This window comes from Apus apus, chromosome 7 (genome assembly GCF_020740795.1).
Source record: "Apus apus isolate bApuApu2 chromosome 7, bApuApu2.pri.cur, whole genome shotgun sequence".
Classification (NCBI taxonomy): domain Eukaryota; kingdom Metazoa; phylum Chordata; class Aves; order Apodiformes; family Apodidae; genus Apus; species Apus apus.
This window is the reverse complement of record NC_067288.1, coordinates 5,862,767-5,881,670: the sequence shown is the minus strand read 5'-3', so window position 1 is coordinate 5,881,670 and position 18,904 is coordinate 5,862,767. Positions and strand designations below refer to the sequence as shown.

At 50.8% G+C, this 18,904-nt stretch overlaps 1 protein-coding gene across 1 annotated transcript; it reads right to left on the bottom strand.

The window, feature by feature from the left end:
• Positions 1–6,899, bottom strand: FMO1 (flavin containing dimethylaniline monoxygenase 1). Its single transcript, XM_051625685.1, has 9 exons — positions 6,516–6,899; positions 5,087–5,257; positions 4,704–4,892; positions 4,457–4,619; positions 3,604–3,746; positions 3,073–3,272; positions 2,177–2,532; positions 1,174–1,246; positions 1–1,007 (listed from the first exon to the last, which is right to left on the bottom strand). The coding sequence occupies exons 2-9, from the start codon at positions 5,210–5,212 to the stop codon at positions 665–667; spliced, it is 1,593 nt and encodes a 530-aa protein (XP_051481645.1). The 5' UTR covers positions 5,213–5,257; positions 6,516–6,899; the 3' UTR covers positions 1–664.
• Between the last annotated feature and the right edge of the window lie 12,005 nt (positions 6,900–18,904).

The following is an 18,904-nucleotide window of genomic DNA, read 5'->3' as shown; positions in this document are numbered from 1 at the left end:
TTCCCACCACAGCCAAGGAAATTTTATTGATTGAAAGACTCTCCATGTACAAAGCAAAGGCCTGGGACTGCTGGGAAGCAGAGCTAGGAGTACTCAGCCCCAAGGGGGTACCAGCCTCACTCTCATGAGTGACAGATCACCACAGCCAGGTGCCCTGCTCTGGAAAGATGCACCAATTCATCCCAAGCTGGGATTTTTTGTTCATAGGGTTTAAGGTTAGAAGAAAGGACAACCTGACCTGTGCACCCAGCTCAGATAACTCCTTGCTGGACTAAAGACCCCAAACCCCAGCTGATTTAGGGCAAGATTGGGCTCCCTGTGCTCCTCACTAATTGCAACACCCAAGGCTATTATTGCTGGTCTTGTCCCTGCTGCCTCCTGGCCAGCGTGGTCCAGGCAGGGCCATGGCACACAGCTGTGCTCTGCTCAGGGCAGAAGAATAAATGCTGGAGAAAAGCTGTCATCCTCAGCCAATAAGGTCTGCAAAGCCGTGCTCAAAGGTGAGCTGGAGCAGAGAGAGGTTTGTGCTGCTGGTTATAGTTGTAAATTTGCAGTTGTCTCTTGAAATTCCCATTCTCCCTATCCTGTGGCACCCTGTGGAACTATCTGACCTAGGGTAACAGCCCCAGAGACAAGAAAAAAAAACCTGAATGGGTTCTAAAATCTACTGGAAACCAAAAAACAGAGCAGCCAGGAGCAGGAGAAACCCCACCACAGTCAGGAGAGAAGGCCAGGGGCTGCAGGAGCCAGCGGGGACTCGTGTTCTCGTGGGCTTCAGGGTCCGGTCCCACTGGGTGAGGATGGCTTGGCGTGCCCCCTCCCAGCATCCAGGACCCCCTAGCCGGTACTGGTAAGGGGTGCAGGGGCCAAAGAAAATGGTGAGGGCCAGTCGGGGGTCTCTGCAGAGGGACCCCAGAACACTGGGCTTGGCACCAATGAAGGAGGCGAGCTCGTCTGTGTAGACGATGCAATCGGTTTTGAGGACTTCATCATAGGACAGACCAAACCTTAGTAAATTGGAGAAGAAAAAAAGAGGTGGGAGAAGGACTGGTGTCAGCAGGGCTGAGATGAACTGGAGGTCATCTCCCCCTCCACCCCTCTCCCCCCCAGCTCCAAATTCCTGGGGCTTTTCAATCCACTGAAAAACCTTTGGGGCTCTGGGGACTGGCTTACTTTTGCACTTGGTTTTTCTTCTTTTTGTTTACTTCCTTCTCCATGACAGACTGAGGAGGCAACTGACACAAACCTGGAAGAGAGAAGAGCATCCTGCAGAGGTTAACTCCTGAGGGGACTCGAACTCATTCAGCCATGCAAAACATGGGAAGACCTTTCCCTGGGAGGGCAGAAAATCTCATTGCTGGATATAGCTTGGTAGTGGCAATTTCCCAGAGACCAGCCCTCCACAGTGGTACAAATTCCCTTACAGCTTTGAGCTGTCAGGGCACAGGCAGATTATGTGAGGCAAGGTGAGCTGTGCAAACTCCAGAGCTCCTCCAGCAGCCTTCCACAGCAGCCCAGTGCAAGGCTTTTATTTTTATAAAAAAACTGCCAAAACCCACCAGTTTCTCTTCTCACCCTAATAATTCTAAATAATTCCCTGTGTGAGCAATGGGACTCCTCTTCTCTGGTAGTCATGGTGGACAAACTACCCTGTCCCTCAAAGAGCAGTGAATTCTGCCAGAATGAATCCACTACAGTATCTTAAAGACAACTCTGTGCATCCAGGTTTACATATCCATGTCTGTGCTCTGACTTCTGGAATATTTTAGAAAGAAAATACTGTCTTCAACAACCTAGTTGAGACCATGGTGTGCAGGCTCTGGTGTGGGACTGCACATCAGCTGAGCCACAGCAAGGAACTGAGCACATGCTCTCCACTTGCCCCATGCAGAATATGAGCATGAGCTTCACAGCATCAACTTAATGGGCAAAAAAAAAGAAAAAGTGATGTAAGGTAGATGTCATGAACTTGCATGTAGCTTGGACTAATCATACAGTCGCATTGCTGTAGCTCAGCTGAAGTGAAATAACTTGGAAAGTCTGAGCCCTAAAAATGCTTCCTTGACAACCTGGGGTCCCCAAGGACTGAAGTGCCTCTTGATGCATGGAAGGGACAGGGTGCCTCCAGTTTTAATTGCATTTTGGTGCATGCTAGAGCTCACATTAGCTCTCTCACCTTTGAAGACACGGGTCACCCAGCGTGCTTGCATCTCTGTCACAGGCATGATGGCTCCTAATGGTTTGATCAGCCCAAGGACGGCCAGGGTTGGCCTCTGCAGGTGGGTTGGGAACACATATTTGTAGAGGGATGCATGCTTGTTTTCCACCTTGACCACTTCTTCTTCTAGGAATGGGAAGGAAACATTGTAGCCTGTGCAGAAGACGACAATATCGACAGGCTCCTCCTCAGGGCAATTATGGTAGACAACTGAGGTGTCCTTGAACTCCTTCACGCCCGGTTTTATGGTGATCCTCCCTGTCAGGATGTAGCTTGGCAGGTCATCGTTCAGCACAGGCTCACGTACCAGGCAGCTGCGGGGAGCAGAGAAGCTCTGAGCATTGAAGACCACAAACAAGCCCTGCTGGTGCCCCTGCTTCTCCTTCCCCTGAGCCCTCATGCCCCATGACCTCTCAGTGTCACTCGCTCTAAGCTAACAGCCCAACCTCTCCCCCTCTCCAAATACTGACATATTTCACCCTTGCAGCAATGTAACCCTGTCCCACAGCCTGAGCGACTTACGGACATCTCCTGCCTTCTTCCTCTATGGTTCTTTGAATCATCTCTTTTCAGAGCTGATCCATGCCTTAAGCCTCCCTCCTCTATTTCCAAGTAGGCTCCTGAGAAAAACTCCTCTGGTCTTTCCTGGGCATTTCCAGCACTCTGCATCTCACAACCACCTAAAGGGGGCTACAACTTATCTTCTCCTGGTGGCCTACAAATTCCCCACTGGAGGTCACTCAAATCTGGATGCTCTTTGCTGTATTATTGATCCTGATTGCTGGAGATCTCTCCCCCCTGCCCACAGCACAAGCCCTCTGCCACCACATGGGATGGGAACGACCAAGAAGTACCTCTTTTCTGGTTGAAGGCCATAGTTTTCATGATTGAACCGCTGGTTCACCCTGTAGTTGACCAGCCCCCTTGAAAGGGGTCCAGGAAGGCTGTTTATGATCAAGCTCATAAAGCGAGTGTTGAAAACCATGTCCCAGGGGTAGCCGTGGTCAAACACGCGGCTGAGCACCCAGGCACCTCGGCTGGTGCTAATGGTCACCTGGGAGAGGGCAGAGGGTTTGGGTGATGAATTTGCTGCTTTTCCTTTATAAAGTAACCCCCAGAGAGACACAGCACAGACAGCCACCCAACCAAAAAGCAGCAACAGCATCATTAAGACCTCCCGGCAGCTGGTGATGGGGAACAGAAAAGAAGAACCAGAAGAACTACGCTTTCTCTCAGGGTAGGTTTTTGACCAAGAAATCCAGGCTCAGAAATACTGTTTGGACACCATGCAGCGTACACTTAGTTTGCCCTCCCTGCAGTGATGGCAAGCTGAGCTATTGCCCCCCAGCACACAAACCCCCCACCCCATCCCTGGGTGGTGGCACCTTTGTAGCTACACGGCTGGCCTCCACTGCAATGTCCACTCCGGAATTGCCCATGCCAACCACAAGGACACGCTTCCCCTGGAACACATCAGGATGCTTGTACTGCCGGCTGTGAAAGTACTGGCCTTGGAATCTCTCAATGCCTGGAGGAAAAAGAAACAGAGCTTTTATTACTTGAACATTCATGGGTTTAGTTGGGAGAGATGGTGTAGAAGCAATCCAGATGGCAAGAGCAAGGAAATGCAATCAGTGGCCACTGGGGACTTGGCGAGGTCCAGCCCTCCATCCCATGCACACAGAATCAGTTCTTCCTATCCAAAATGGGGTAGTACACATGCCTGCAAGGCAGAAAGCAGGGACATCTGTACTGGGTGGGACTTGGAAGACAGTTACATGCACGAGCAGTGCTGGTGCAGTCTTGGGATTCAGCCTCTACAAGATGGGGATACAGAGGGTCAGAAAAGCCTGCAGACCTCCCGTCCTACAAGAGGCTTCAGACACACTTGATAACGCTGATGACATGGCAACCCTCTTTTTGCTGATGACTGGGGAGATTCATCACAGCAATGATGAATACAGCCCTGTCAAAGATGATGGAGCTTCACTGAGAGGACCTTGTCCCATCTCGCATACTGTGTGGATAGTTTTTCTGAGGCTGAACTCTCTTACGTTGGAAGTCACCAGAGCCTGCAAAAACAAGGCTGCTGAAGCACAAGGATGCACTGCCGTTCATGCCAGGAGGCTTGAAAAGTGGAAGCAAGAAAGGAAGGAAACATTTTCTCTGGGGAATCACTAATCCTCTTTCTGCCCCAGCCCCTGGAAGCAGGTAACCTCAGGCAGCCGCATACCGTACCAGGAAAGCAGTGCAAGGGGAGGGATGGCTCATAGAAATTTCCACTGCAAACCATAACAGCATCGAAGATGTGCAATGTTTGCTTCCCATCCTTGTCTGTAACCACATCCCACTGGCCTGTGGTGGCAAAGTCGGAGCGTTTCCGGATGCTGACAACAGTGGTCTGAAGTGTGGAAGCCAAGAATAGTCACCACCAGCACCCAGAGTGCATGGAGAGCAGGGCAGCACTGGGGCACCCACCACTCACCCCAAACTTAATGTGCTCTTGGAGCCTGAAGTGCTCAGCATAGCGCCGGAGGTAATCCAGGAGTCGAGCATTGGGCAGGAACACTGGGAAATCCTCAGGGTAGGGAAAGTCAGAGAACGCCGACATCTCCTTTGAGGTGTTGCTGATGACCGATGGGTAGAGGCTTGGCCGCCTGCCCTCAACATGCTCCTGGCATGGCACCCCAGGCTGCATCAGCCCTGAGCCCCAGGGTGGGGACTGTCCCCATCCCCTGGCCTCAGGGAGCGCATCTGGGAGAGGTCAGCACCCAAGCAAGCTCTTGCACCCCTTTCCCACCTGCCACAGCCCAGCTCAACCCGCACTGCAGCTCCCATGAAGAGGGGGAAGGGGCACTGCCATCTCACCGTGTAGCGCCAGAGCCCCCCAATGTCCTGGCTCTGCTCGAAGCAGGTGGGCTCCAGCCCTTCATCCAGGCAGCACTTGGTGGCTGTCAGCCCGCTGACACCAGCACCCACCACTGCCACTCTCATCCTTGCTGTCTCCACTAGGCACCCGTGCTGCAAACTGGGCTTAACCTGGGAGAAACCGCACTGACGGTCACCACACTCGCAGGGAGCAGCTGCCAGCACAACCCCCTACAGGGGATTTCTCCATAGGCCACCCCCAAACCTTGCATCCCCTTCATCAGCATTCTGGCTCTTAATTTACAAGAGAGATTAAAGGTCTTTAAAGCTTCATTTTCTGCAATTTTTGTTTTTATTTTTTAATAAACCTATCGCTTTTGCAGCGTGCTCACCAGGCTGCATTCAAAACCCCACGGTTGCCCTGGAAACTCACTTTGAAAACATGTAGTTAAGCCACAGTTCACTGCCAATTTTTTTTTTATACCAGCTGAGTTTAAGCTAACTCTCCTTATCAGTCTCACAAATATTTGTGTTATATCTTTGGAGAGCTGCCCCCACCTTTCTTAGAAAACAAAACATGCACTGGGACTATCCAGTCTCCACCTCGCTGAGTGGGTTCCATTGGGGTCAATGTCCAGCCCTGGGGGCTTCCAGGGATGATGGACCCAAACCTTCCTGATAGTGGAGGGCAATGTGACAAGGGATAATGGCCAGGTATCGTGGCTCAAGCTGGACATTACCAGAACAGGGACAACCCCACAGGTGCTCTGGAGGGCTGTTTCAACCCCTGGTTGAACCCAAACACTGGTGGTGAGCACCCTGTTCAGCTGAGTTATTAACCCAGTGTACCAGGGTGGCACTTGGTGTTGGGTGGCACTTGGTGTTGGGTGGCACCAGCCTCTCCACCCCGAGAAGCTATTTCAGCTTCCACCAGACATGGGGGAAAAAAAAAATCCTCTTCAGTAGAAAAAGAGGGTTGGACACTATTTTTTCTGCAAAGCAAAACACCAAATCCCCCATGAAAAAATTCAATTTCCAGTTGGAAAGCAGCACTAGTGAAGCTGCTTTCCAAGGCCGGAATGAAAACTGGACTTTTTCCTTTTTAAAGGAAGACAGTGCAAGCATAAGCTGCTCATTGTTACTCTGTTTTGGGTGAGGCTGGTTTTGCACGTTATATCACAACCACCTCCCAGCTACGCATGCTATTGAATTCCCCACCTTTTTGCAGAAAAGCTAGAAATAACACCCAGGAATCCCCACCTTGGCCACCCCGTGTGCCTGTTGCTGCCGCACTTCCCATACTGTCCCCACGAGCAGCAGCAAACCACAGCTGGGGTGTTTGCGTGGGAGGGGATGGGAAGGATGGAATGGGAAGGCAGGGAGGGATGGGAAGGCTTCACAGCCCCCTGGCAGCTGCTTCTCGACTCACCTCCCAGACTTACGTCCCAGACTCAGCTTGCCTGCCCCTCCGTCTCGCCGCCGCGGTGCGGGGAGCGCGTCCTGCTCCCGGTTTATAGGCGAGACGCGGTGCTCGGGGAGAGGCCGGGGAGGGCTGGCGGCTCCCCCCGCCCCGGCACGGCCACCCCGCTCCCACGGCGGTTGCACAACCCGGGTTTTCCAGTGGGAGGAGGAGCTGGACTCTCCCGCTGTGGAGCGAGGTGAGCCAGACAGCCCGGCTGATCATCCCTCACGGGGGGATCAAGTGGGTGGGAGAGCTCGAAGTGGTCCAGATGTGTCCCGCAGCACCCTCGTGTGCAGGGGTGGCTCCAGCTGTGGGATGTTTTCAGTACCCTCATGGCTGCCTTCCGAAAGGGAGGTGAAGCACAGCAAGGTTTTGGCAGGACTTTGCCCCCAGGACACCTTCCAAAAAGAGAGCTTGGTTTTGCAGTCACGGCTCACGGGACATGGAGGCTGGGTCATCAGCCACACGTACAGCTGCCAGTGGTGGGCTCTCTGTGCAAACTGGGGGAGCATGAATAGCCACAAACATCTGTATGCCATGGTCCTAAGCACAAAGACAGTGGAAACATTAGCTGAAGCATCAATGCAAGACATAGCACCCATCCAGGTATCTCCCAGGAGTAAATCATCATGGAAGGAAAGGGGACAACCATGGCTTTGGACAGAGCTTTGCCCCCAGCTACTCGATGTATTTAGGGGTGACTGGTGAGAAATCAGATGAATGCAGCTGGACACAGAGGCCATGGAGAGATAGTTGATAGAGGACTGGGTCTTTATGAAAAAAAGACAGTGATACTTGTGCCATGGGGGTGACAGCAGATTGCTCACCAAGGCTCTGCTGTGTCAGTGCAGGGAAACCTGCCAGCCCCCTGAAAGCATCACCCTGTGCTTCTGGAACGATGGGCCCAGGTTTGCTATCAGGTCTTTAAGCAGTTTGAATAAACGAGGAGGCTACAAGGGAAGGGGAGAAAAAAACCCAAACACCCGAGGTCCACAGAACAGAGGGTGTCAAATCAAGCAGCTCCAACAGAGACATCTGCTCAGAGCCCGAGTTCAGGTCTGCTGAGGCACCAGATGGGCCCGTGGCTGGGAGTCAAAACTAGAAGTGGAAATAAGATGCATATTGGTTAACAAGGAAGGTAATTAGCCACAGGAAAAATCTGCTAATTTGTGATGGATCTGGGCACATGAACAAAGCCAGTTTTGTTGGTGGAGGGAACAGGACTCAGTGTCCCTTTGCTGGGGCACTGCCGGCACTGCACCACTGGGGCACTGGTGGCACTGGGCTGCCACCCCTCTGAAGCACCCACAGGGAGATATCAGCCTTCTCAGGTTTCCCTACCCCAGGATCTCCTGCTGTTTCTGCCCAACGCCTGGCTTCTGAGTTTCCACGTGGGAGCACACTGGGTTCAGAGCACATGCCTGGTCTGGGGCTGGCTGTGCCAGCCACGCTCCAGCACAGCTCTAAAATGTGTGTGTGCAGGGGATGGAGCCTGCAAAATCAAACTCATTTGAGTTCAGGTTTCAGACCAGTCAGCAGCATGAAAAAACATTTAGATTTTGCTCTCCCATACCGCTGGGACACAGTTGCTGGGGCAAATAGCCTTGCACATCTTTGATGCTGCTGGGGTTTGCAACAGCTACATCTCTCAGTTGTTCATCCCACTGGACTCTTCTCCAGATGCACAGATTTTTGCATCTGCAAAGACACTTGCCAGCCCTCAGAGAGAGAAAACAAACAAAAAAAAAAAACAAAAAAAAAACCCCAAACAACAAAAAAAGTAGGAAATCCATGAAGGCAAATATTTTGTTCTTTATCTGCTCCTACTTCTCTGATTTTCCCAATAGGCACTTGAGTGACTCACAGTTAGAGGGACACTGTGGCAGCTTCCCAGGAGTGGTGTCAGTGCTTTTGGGAGGGCAGTTCAAGGAAGATTTCTAAGAGAACACGCTGTATTTTGGCATAGATGAGCTACTGGCAGGGGGATGGGGCCAGATGCTTTTGCTGCAGCTGCTTACAGCAGTGGGGGTTCTGGCTACCCCTGCAATAGTCTAGACCAGGTATACAGAACAAAGCGTTAGCAGAGATGGCCAGTGTGATAGCAGGGAGGTAATTACTGTAATTATGCACATGCACACACATGCTCAGGGCTCTGAAAAGCCCTTGGAACCACACAGGGAAGTTCTGGGTGATTTACTCACCTCTGCTGCTTCCAAACATGGGACAACATCTTGGTTCTTGTGCTCTGCCATTCTTTGCAAGCAGGGACACCCAGGACCCATCTCTCCAGGTTCAGTATGTGCAAAAGCGGAGAGGAGCAAGCACATGGGGTGTTTTAATATGTTCTCAGGGCTGATAAAAGCCTTCAGGGCTTCTTATTCAAGCAGAGCATCTACCTCCATGCTGCTGAGCCTCTTCTCCCCTTGAGGAGGAAAGCTCCCATGGCACAAGCCTCGACTCCGCAAGGAGCTTTTTATCCTTAGAGGGAAGGGGAAACAATATAGCCATTCAGTCTTGATCAGGTGGCAAAGGCACCTTCTCTGCAAAACTTCAGCACCAATTTCATCACCTGTGTCTAAAATAACACTTTAAGCCAAGGAGGGGCAAATGTACATACAAACAAATCTTAGCACAGCTTGCTTTGCTGTTTCTAGGCTTGCATCAGCAGCTTTTGGCATGTGTTATGATGAAGGGGGACAAGAAAAAGAAGAAAAATAAGTGAAGATTCTTGTTCTGCCAGCCTCTAACCAAAGACAGATGCTCATCATCAAGCAGCCACTGCTGCCACATGCTCAGGAATTGATGGGATATAGAGTTTGGGCTCATCAGTGAAACACTTAATTTCTCCCTCTCCAATGTTGTAACTGCCTTTCCTTGCTGACCAGAGGGCTTGAATCACTATTTCATTGCAGCACATGAAGATGAGGCTATGGGATATAGCAACTGATGAGATGAACAGGGGCTGCAAGAAGCTGCTGGTGGGAAAAATGTATTTCCCACCCCCATTTCATAGAGCCTGGATTTTGGCCCTGAAAAAATTGTTTATGCTTGGGCTTCAAGACCAGAAAGCGTTTTCCTGTTTAGGAAAAACAAAATAAGAACAAACAAACCCTCTACCCCAAGCAGCAGGGGCTGTTTCCCTATATCCTTTACTGTTCCCAGCACATAGAGGACACTTAGATTTCTTTTTAATTTTAGCCAGGTACATTAAATGTCTTGAACTCATCCTGAAGCCTCTCAAGAGCCATCACTATTAAGGAGACCCAAGGGATGGGCTGTAGCAACCACTCTGGGAGGGGTATTTGCCAGGGAAGGAGGTCTCTGCATGTAAAAGACAAGTATTTTACTCCAAAATGCATGGCAAAGTTTAATCTGATTTAATAAGTCACTGTGTTTCCCAGGCTTGTAATCTGTGGACTTTGTCAAGGAAAAGCTGCTTGTTAAACCTTTTGCCCCCTGCTGCCTTAGTGAAGGCAGGAGAGCTGCAGCTTTTAACTTAGGGGTTTTGGAGTTATCAAAATATACAATTAAGAGTTTCCCCAGACAGCTACTCAAAAATCTTTAGAACAGCCCTGATGGACACACACACACCATCTCTTGCTCACCACGTCCACGTACCAGGACTCAAAGGAGATAAACACACACTCCAAATACTGTGGGAGATGCACCCAGAAACACACAGCACTAGGAAGGGCTTTAGACCCTCCTCAACTCAATAGCCCAAAGCTCAGGACTAAGGGGTCTGTCTCTGCCATTTCACAGCTAGTAAAATGTAACTACTGAAGAGAATGTCAGAGCAAACAGGAATTACATTTAAGGAAACTTGTAAGCAAATAACCTTAAGGAGGAGCTGCCTGGAGAACACACAGTTAAAACCTGCCCACCCAGAACAGAAGGCACTTTCCTACCACCACCAGGTGAAGTCATCCATCAGCCTTCAAGTCTTGTAAAAAATTCACTCACCCCAGTTGGCCCCTTTCTGTAAATATTGACAATGCTCCCGGGCCAGGCAGTTCAAATGCTTTCAATTCCTGCTGCCTCTCCAAGAGCTTCTCCAGCAGAGGTGTGCTGGGGGCTGACATTCCCATCTTTGGTTCAGGGAAGCAGCAGCACTCCTAATGCAGGCAGAGATGTGCTCCTACACCACCCCAGCCTTCCACCTCAGAACACTTCTGTGCAGTTCCTCCCAGAAATTAGTTTGTTTTTTTTTAAAGTACAAAACCCTCAATGCTAAGCAAGTGTCTCAGACCACTCAGAAGTTCTTTGGTGAGGAGCCAGCACAGGCATTGAGGAGCTGCACTAGCTCACATCAGCTGATAAATCTTCTCTCACCTCCATTAGCTTCACCAGACCCTCAAACACACTATGAGATTCAACCTCAGGAACCTCTGACCGATCTCCTCCTCCAAAAGACGCTCTGACTTTTCCTCCCTTGTTTCCTTCACCTGTTTTAAAAAAAACAGGTGTTAGAGGCTCCAGCACCTCCCACAAAACCTCATACTTACTTTTGGAGTGGCCATGAATTTTTCTCTTATCTCCACTGCAGAGACAAGCTGTCAGCTGACATGTAGAGGTTTTGCAGCACCACCTCTCCATCAATTTAAATGGAATATCTCCAGATTAAATTGATTGAGGAGCTCTGACTGGCTCATGCCTCGGCTTGCTAATTGGTCTGAGAAGCTGTTGAGCATTCACAGGTGGGCCTGTGGTGTTTGGGGCTGCTCAGCACCACTGAAGATTAGCCCCACTGGCTAATGAGATGATGAGGTCAGAGTTGGGAGAGATCAGGCTGATGTGGCCAAGACAGCCAGGCTGCAAATGAGCAAATGGACTGATGGCATGAGAGGGTGAGTGGCAGGAGAAGGGACAACAGCATAGAGAGATGCAGCAAGGAGGCCTGATGCTCTGCCCCTTTTGTCCTCTTCAACTGGAAGGAGAAGCGACACATTGACCTTGAGGGGTGGAAACAAAAGAACCTGAGACCTCTGGTTTAATCAATACAATGTGGATCTGGGAGCAGGAGCAGTGACCACATGGAATAGCTTGGCCATAGCTACTCCTAAGATATAACTTGTCCTGAATCAGACCTGGGACAGGCAAAGTCTAAGAACAGCTGCCCCACGTCTGCCTTTTCTAAAGCAATATCAGGTCTCCTGCTCTTTCTCCTGACAGCCCAATCCTCATCCTTGCTGAAGGTCTCCTATGGTTTAGTCAGGTTGCAAAACCTGTGATCAATTATGCAACACAATAACAACAAATCCAAAAAACTTTTTTTTTTTTTTTTTTTTTTTTCCTGAAAGGACTGTTGTTCAGAGAGTAAATAAAGGGTTGGTCAAGACTGGAGGCAAAACTTCTCTCCTGTTCTGTCTTCCCAGGGATCAACTCCTCCATTCCCTATGCTGAAAAATATCTGTAGTGTGGGACCAAGCTGCAGTCCTCATGATGACAGCATTGGCTTCTAACATCTATCATGAAACACAACAAAATTCATTATAGCAAATGTATTAAGAAAAAAAAAAGCGTGGCCTCAAGTGGTGTTGGTCTGCAGGACACATAAACCAGTATTGACAGGCTCTGTGCTTTGCAACAATTCTGACAATCACCACTCTGCCTGTTTTCCCTGGAGACATTTTGAAAGACCTCATCGTTTCAAAACAGAGCATCAGTTCCAGGAGGCCACCTTAAAGCGTATGGAAAGGCACTGCTGGGACTGACCCCTTGGCAGGGCCATTCCCTCTGCTTTGGAGGGATCCAACTTCTCATTGGCCTCCAGGGAGAGCCCCCACCACTGTGACCCAGACCAACAGTGACAATGGGCTTCCCTTTGCATCCTTCAGAGATCTTGAGGAAATATTGGTCCTCGAACTTGTCAGTATCTGCAAGGAGAAGAGATAGAAGGAGACTCTGGGGCTCCAGGAAGCCCAAAGTTCAACATTCAGCATAACTTTGGATACATGTAGGTGATATAATCCATCCACAGCATGGTGTGGTTCCCACACCTTTGGAGGAGAGAGAAGAGGAGAAGGAAAGAGGGGCTCCTTTAGGCTTTTTCCTTTTTTGTTTTTATTTTTTTTTTCTTCAAGCACAATGAAGGCAGAGTGTGTCCCCTGCTCTCCCCCAGCAAATCTGGGGAGTGGAGCTGGCTGGGGGCCACGGCTCCAGGGGACTGGCATCATTGGTGCTGTTAGTGGAGGAATCTGGCCTACAAGAAAGCACAGCATTTTGAAACTTCTATAATACAATGGTTTCCAAAAACAAAAGAAAACATTGCTCGTGCCAGGTTCAGCTTTCAGTGGTTATATTTGTCTTTTTAAAGCATTGCTTCACTGTAATATCAAAAAGACTCAGAGAGCAAGAAAGCAAGGCACTTTAAATGGACTTCATGAAACTAAAAAAGTGTCACCTTGAAGAATAATGATGAAAATGTTCTATTTCTGCTGTGGCCTCACCCTGATTGTGCCTGAATGAGAAATGCTTTTTCAGCCTGATAACACTCAGTGAAGGCAAGTGAGCATTTTCAGTCAGGAAATCTTTCCATCCTGAATTTTTCACTGAAACTTGCCTGATTCAGGCCTCCACAGTGTCTGCATCCAGCTCACTTGGACATTGTGCATGTAGTTGGGGTGCTTGTCAGGGAAGGGGAAGTCAGGGCAACACATCAGTCTTCGCAGAAGTTGGTGAACATGGTGTGGTAGATCACATCACCCAGAACAAACTTTCTGCCCTCCCCTCTGCTGCTCCTGCAACCACCATCCCACCCCAAACTGACCCCACATGGCATGAGATGGGTCTGGGTCTGACTCCTCTAACTATTCCTTCAAGTTCCTTTTTTGTTCCATAGTGCATGGCCGCTATGTAAAAGCACCTGCAAGCCACCCTGAGAGCCTCCTGAGGTGGGGTACCAGCCAGCAGCCCTGCAAGGAGATTTTGCTGGGCCTGAAGACCTGCATTTCAGTGCTGTCCCCAACTCCAAGAGCTTTGAGGAGGATGCAGACACATCCTCAGAGCAAGCCCCAAGGGGTTGCAGCTCCTCAGCTGGGGAGAGGCTGGGGGCTCCCTACATCCAGTATTTCATAGGAAACTTGGCTCAGCAAGCCAGGGAATGGCCAGGATGTCTCCAGGTTAAGCAAGGAGACCCGTGTTGAACCAGCCAAGCCCTCCCACGTGCAGCCATCAGAGCAGAGCAAGTGGGTGAAGGCACAAAGGGCACAGCCTCCCAGCCCTGAGGACACAGGTTTCCCCAGGCAAAGTCACTCACCGTGTAGTGCCAGAGCCCCCTGATGTCCTTGCTCCTCTGGAAGCAGGTGGGCTCCAGCCCCTCTTCCAGGCAGGACTTGGTGGCCACCATCTCTCACCACTGTTATGCCATCCTGCTGGGGGAATGCAGCTCTGGCAGAGCAGAGAGCAGCTGGGCAAACTCACCCGGGTGGCCCTCCTGGCTCCAGTGATGCCTGCCTGCCCACCACAACTGCCCCAGCTCCTGAAATCACCCAGCTCCTAGTTCACCTGCCTCCCTCACAGCCCCCAGGTAGGTGGTGTGGGGGTTTAGGGGAGGGAGGAAGAACCAAGGCTTTCCTCAGGACCTAGGGGCTCTCACAGAGAGGAGTGGTGGCTCGGGAGGAGCTGCCCTGAAAGAGCAAAGCTCTTTTCTGCAGCGTTGGACGGGAGGCAGGGCCAGTGCCAAAGGGTTGTTTTGATGAGCAACTTGCACTGTTTGAACTTTAGCAACCCCAAAGCTGTAACGAGAGGAGGAACTGCTGGAGCAGGGCTCCTAAATTAGGAAATCAAGCATTGAACTGAAATAACTGCAACATAGACCCCAGGGTCACTGAGCAGCAGCAGCCACCTCTGGCCTGTAGGACAAGCAGCATCTCTCATGCATGCACATGCACCTCTCCAAAACACCACAGCAATGCCCATGCCAGAGACCAGCAGGTAGAACCAGGCTGCCCAACCTCACCCCATCCTTCCATCCAAGCACTGCAGTTATTCCCCTGAGAAGAGAGCGGCTGCCAGTGCCACACCGGGAACAAGCCACTCCACCATTGGGCAGGTTCCTGTTCAAAGCATCCATAAACAGAGCAAGAGTCTTTCAGAGGACGTTTGTGGGGAAGGACAAAGTGCAGGCAAGAGTGGAAGAGTCTGCCTGCAACTCCCAATCCGTCTCATAGAAGATCAGTCTTCATCGAAGTCTCATTGTGTGAGTTCATCCATCAAATCCCTGCCTCCAGAAGACAGGCCCTGGGGGAGAACTGTTCAGCTGGGAGTCTGCCCGTTGGAAAGCTGCTGGAGCCTCTGAAGCTGTCCAAGTGGGGCTGTCAATTCATGCTAAATTGACTTGAAATAAAATAGAGCAGAGAATGCCAGAAAAATGATTGAACAACCAAACTGAAAAATAATGAAATTGCTAACTTTTCCACAGTCTGCCAGATTCGTTGGGCTTTCCAAGGAACACCTTTGGAGTCATGATTAAGTTGACTTAATAGAAACAGACTGCCAAACTGGCTTTGTGGATTCCCAGCCTAGAGGAGATGTGGATCCTCTTGTGCAGGACACAAACTGGAGGAGGACTTGTATGAATGGAAACATTTGTCAGCAAACAACACCCAGGAGCCATGCACAGTGAGAGCACACCTGCTCCTGGCCCTGCCACGGGGACAGGACAGGTCAACCCAAGACAGAGGGAGGGAAATCAAGGTGCAGGAAGAATCAATCGTTTACCCAGAGTGACACAGTTCTCAAGTATTGGGAAGAGTAAAAGGCAGTGGACCTCTTAGCTCATCATTTCCTAGTGGTCATTCTCCTGAAAAGAAAGAAAAATACTTTGGACATTTTTTTCCCCCCTCACTAAAAAGGAAAAACAAAGGGAAGGAGAACTGCAGGTGTGGGAAGGCAGAGACAACTAGAAAAGTTAAGGTGTTCAAAAATCCCTGGGGAAAAAAAAAATTTGAAAGGTTCAACATTTCTAATGGTCTTAAAGGTAATTTTGTCCAACATCTGCAAACTTGTTTGACTTTTTTTATCATGTGCTACAGAAAAGCAAGAGCAGAAGAGGATTCCTGACCTCCAAAGAAGCAAGAACAGTTAGGAACAAGCAGTCTCTCCTACAAAAACCTGCCTTCCTCCAGCCCTGAGCTGCCTCATGCCAGCAGCACGGCTGAGGCTGGAGGTGGTTTCCTGTGATGCTCAGAAGGTCAGAGCGTGGCAGTGGAAATCCTACTGGGGACGCCCTGCAGTGCCAGCAGCCACAAGAGGCCAGTGGCACAGTTTGCCTTGGTGCCTGCTGTGACCCTGGTCCCAAGCAGAGCTCGTGAGAGCTGTTTGTCCTGGCTGCCACCACGGCTGCTGCACCAAGAGAGACACGTGCTCACTAAGCAAGGGCCAGTGGTGGCCACCACAGCTGGATCCTGTGCAGCCGCTCTCAACCCTCCTACTGGTAGCAGCAGCAAAGCAGAGGGTGAACAATCCTGCAGTTTTGCCCCCTTTGCTGCAAGTGAAGGATCCCCAAGAGGCAGCTGTAGGAGTGCTGGGTGCAGGTCGTGACGACAAGGCTGGGCAGCAACTGGTCCATGTGCCACGTTGCTCCAGCTTTGGCTGGACTGGGCTCTGTGGCACTGGACGCAGCACAAGTCAGATGCTTCCCAGAGGAACATTTCAGTCAAAACAACCAGGAAAGGGAAGATCCCTCAGCACACCGAAGGGCTCCCTGATGGCAGCAGTGATCCTGGGGCCAGCCAGGCACGGTGCCAGCCAGGAGCAGCCTTTGGCCTCATGGAAAGCGTGTTGCTGGGGCCTCCTCTGAGCTCTGTCAGAGGGCAGGGCCCGGCGTGACTGCAGAGCTGCAGCTGGGCTCCCGACTCTGTTGGCACCCAGGGGTGAACTGAGCTTGCCAGAGGTGCTGCTGGCCCAGCTGGGGAGCGTGGGGGCCCTGTGCCCCCCGTGGGGCTGGCAGTCCTCCTCTCCTCCCACATCCCCCAAGCTCCCCTTGGCTCTTTGATGTGCAGCTACATTGTTCAACCATCTTTGAAGTGTGAAACGAGAAACACCCCGTGTGGGAACCCGGGCAGAGCCCTCTGGAGCAGCCTGCAGTGCTGCGGCAGCCACGGCTGGTCCGGGGACAATAAATCCACAGCTGGAGATACATAAACTGGGGCAGTGAACAAGAGCCTTCTCCTCACATTTGCTCTGTGCTAATTGCATCGGAGCACTTCCCAGGCAAGGCTGTTCTTCTGAAAAGCAACTAAAGATACATCTTTCATTTCCTTTTCCACACCCCTCTTCCCTGTTTTTCTTTGCCAGTAGATTCCTTCCAGGAAAGGGCTCTAGGACCATGCCCATGAGGCTCAGGGCTGATGGGTGGAGCTCCCCAGTGGAGGATAAAGTCTTGCGGTGGGGGAGCAAATGTAACAGCATCTCTTTGCTCTCCTGAATCTTCCCATCAGCCCTGAAAATTTTCTCCTGCCCTTGTGCTATTCTCTAGTGATACTGTCTGGTTGCAGAGTTCTTAGAGCACCCAGAACCTGCTGAGAGCATCAGGCAAAGCCTCACAGGAAGCTACAGCCACCTACGCTGCAGCATGAGCTGCTCAAAAGTACCTGGCTCTCAAGACATCACACAGGGTTGTCCTTTTCTTCAGCAATCACCTGGCATGAGGGCTCCCAAGTGTTTACCCACCTGCTCTGCTCCAAGCCTTACACAACCTGGAAGGCAGGAGGGGAGGCCCTCAAGGACAAGTGACAGATGCCTTCCCCACAGCCCAGGGGAAGCACCCTTCCAGCTGGTGACCCACCACCATTGCTGCAGCTCACCTGGGGTCAGAGACACTATGAACACAGACAACCCATGGGATCTACTCCCAAACATTGGAAGCATCCCAAGGGTTACTCTTCTGCTCAGGAAAACCTCTTCCTCCTGGGCTGCTTCTCCTGCCCCTGTCCTACCAGTATTTTGCCAGGGAAAGGGCTGTCCACTGTCACAACTGTACAAGCCTTGCTTGGAGCCCCAAGTCTTGTTGAGGCCTCAGGATGAGATTGCAGGGTTTGAGATAGCTTTCTGCACCCCCCACTTCCCACTGCAGAAGGAACAAATAGAGCCTTTGTTCCGTGAACATGACACCAGCAGCTCAGATCTTAACACAAAACGGCTCTGAGGTGCTTTGTGACCGCACCTGTCTGGAACAGGTTTTGTGGATTTAATGATGACATAATTCCTGCTAATTAACCTGCTTTTTTTTTTGTCCTCAGGAGAGAGGTGTCCAGCAGAAGGCATCTGGCTTAACCACCTAGCAGAGCAGGAAGGCAGCGACCACTCCCAGAGCAAACCTCCACAGGCACACACTCGTCCTCACCTCACACCTTCTAGCCCCAGTGACATGGATAAGTTGAGTTGCAAGTTGTCAGCCATGAGATGAACCAGGGCATTTTGCTCAGGTGCCTCATGGAAAGGCAGGGATCCCCTCTGTGCTTCAATAGAGAAATTTGTCAGAGGTTTAGGTCTTCAGAAGGCTGCAAAAGAAGGAAGGCTTATCAGCACAGCACCTCCACTGCTGCATTTCAATATGGGCAGCTCTTGTTCCATCTCCTTCACCAGAAGTCACAAGACCGGGATGCAGGTTGGTGCAAAACCAGAGTTGGAAAACTCACCCCATGATACTGCTATCATTGAGGTCTGAAGGGTGAGAGGAGCCAGAGGACATGGGCTCTTACAAGCTGGACATCTTCAGCACTAGCCTGGCTGCTTCCTCCAAGTCAGAGCAGGAGCAAAATGCCCAGCCAGGTCCTCATGTTTGGCCCTCCCAGAGCACGGGACAGAATCCCTTTTCTTTTTGAAGACCACCACTGCTCCCCAGCAGCAGGAAGTCGTTTGATCATGGTTTTAGGGCTGCTAATTACCAGTTAGAAAAAGCCCTCCGGAAGAAGACAATGGTCTTCTCTCTGAAGGGATACTCTAGCCCTGAGGATGTGCTCAGGGAATTGTCTCTGGGTGCAGCAGCCCAGTTCCACAGCACCTGCCTGAGCTCCAGGTGGAGAATTTTTATTGATTTCTCCTCCTTGTGCACAAATTTGTTGCAAACATGATCATTAATGAGGGATGCTGAGGGAGAAGTCATTCAAACCCTCCTAGAAGTATTCAGTTTGCAGCAGCCCGTTCAAGGGGTGGGAAGGAGAGCAGAGGGGTGTGGGTGGGATTGTGTCCCAGTTTCCCCCAGGCTAGGGACAGACCAAGTGCTAAGATCCCCACTCATTGTCAGAAGGGACTCTAGAGGGATGTTCCTTACACCAAGAGCTTCTGACCCAGCTGGTGAAAAAGCTTTGCAGCCTCAAGAAATGCTTGGAGCTGGAGCCAGGAAAAGCAAG

Excerpts from the sequence above, each read along its gene's own strand:
- FMO1 (XM_051625685.1), bottom strand. The coding sequence starts at position 5,212 with ATGAGAGTGGCAGTGGTGGGTGCTGGTGTCAGCGGGCTGACAGCCACC. Across the intron at positions 3,747-4,456 it reads CCCCTTGCACTGCTTTCCTG|GCATTGAGAGATTCCAAGGC; the intron begins GTACGGTATGCG and ends TTTTTCCTCCAG. Across the intron at positions 1,247-2,176 it reads GGTGACCCGTGTCTTCAAAG|GTTTGTGTCAGTTGCCTCCT; the intron begins GTGAGAGAGCTA and ends TCTCTCTTCCAG.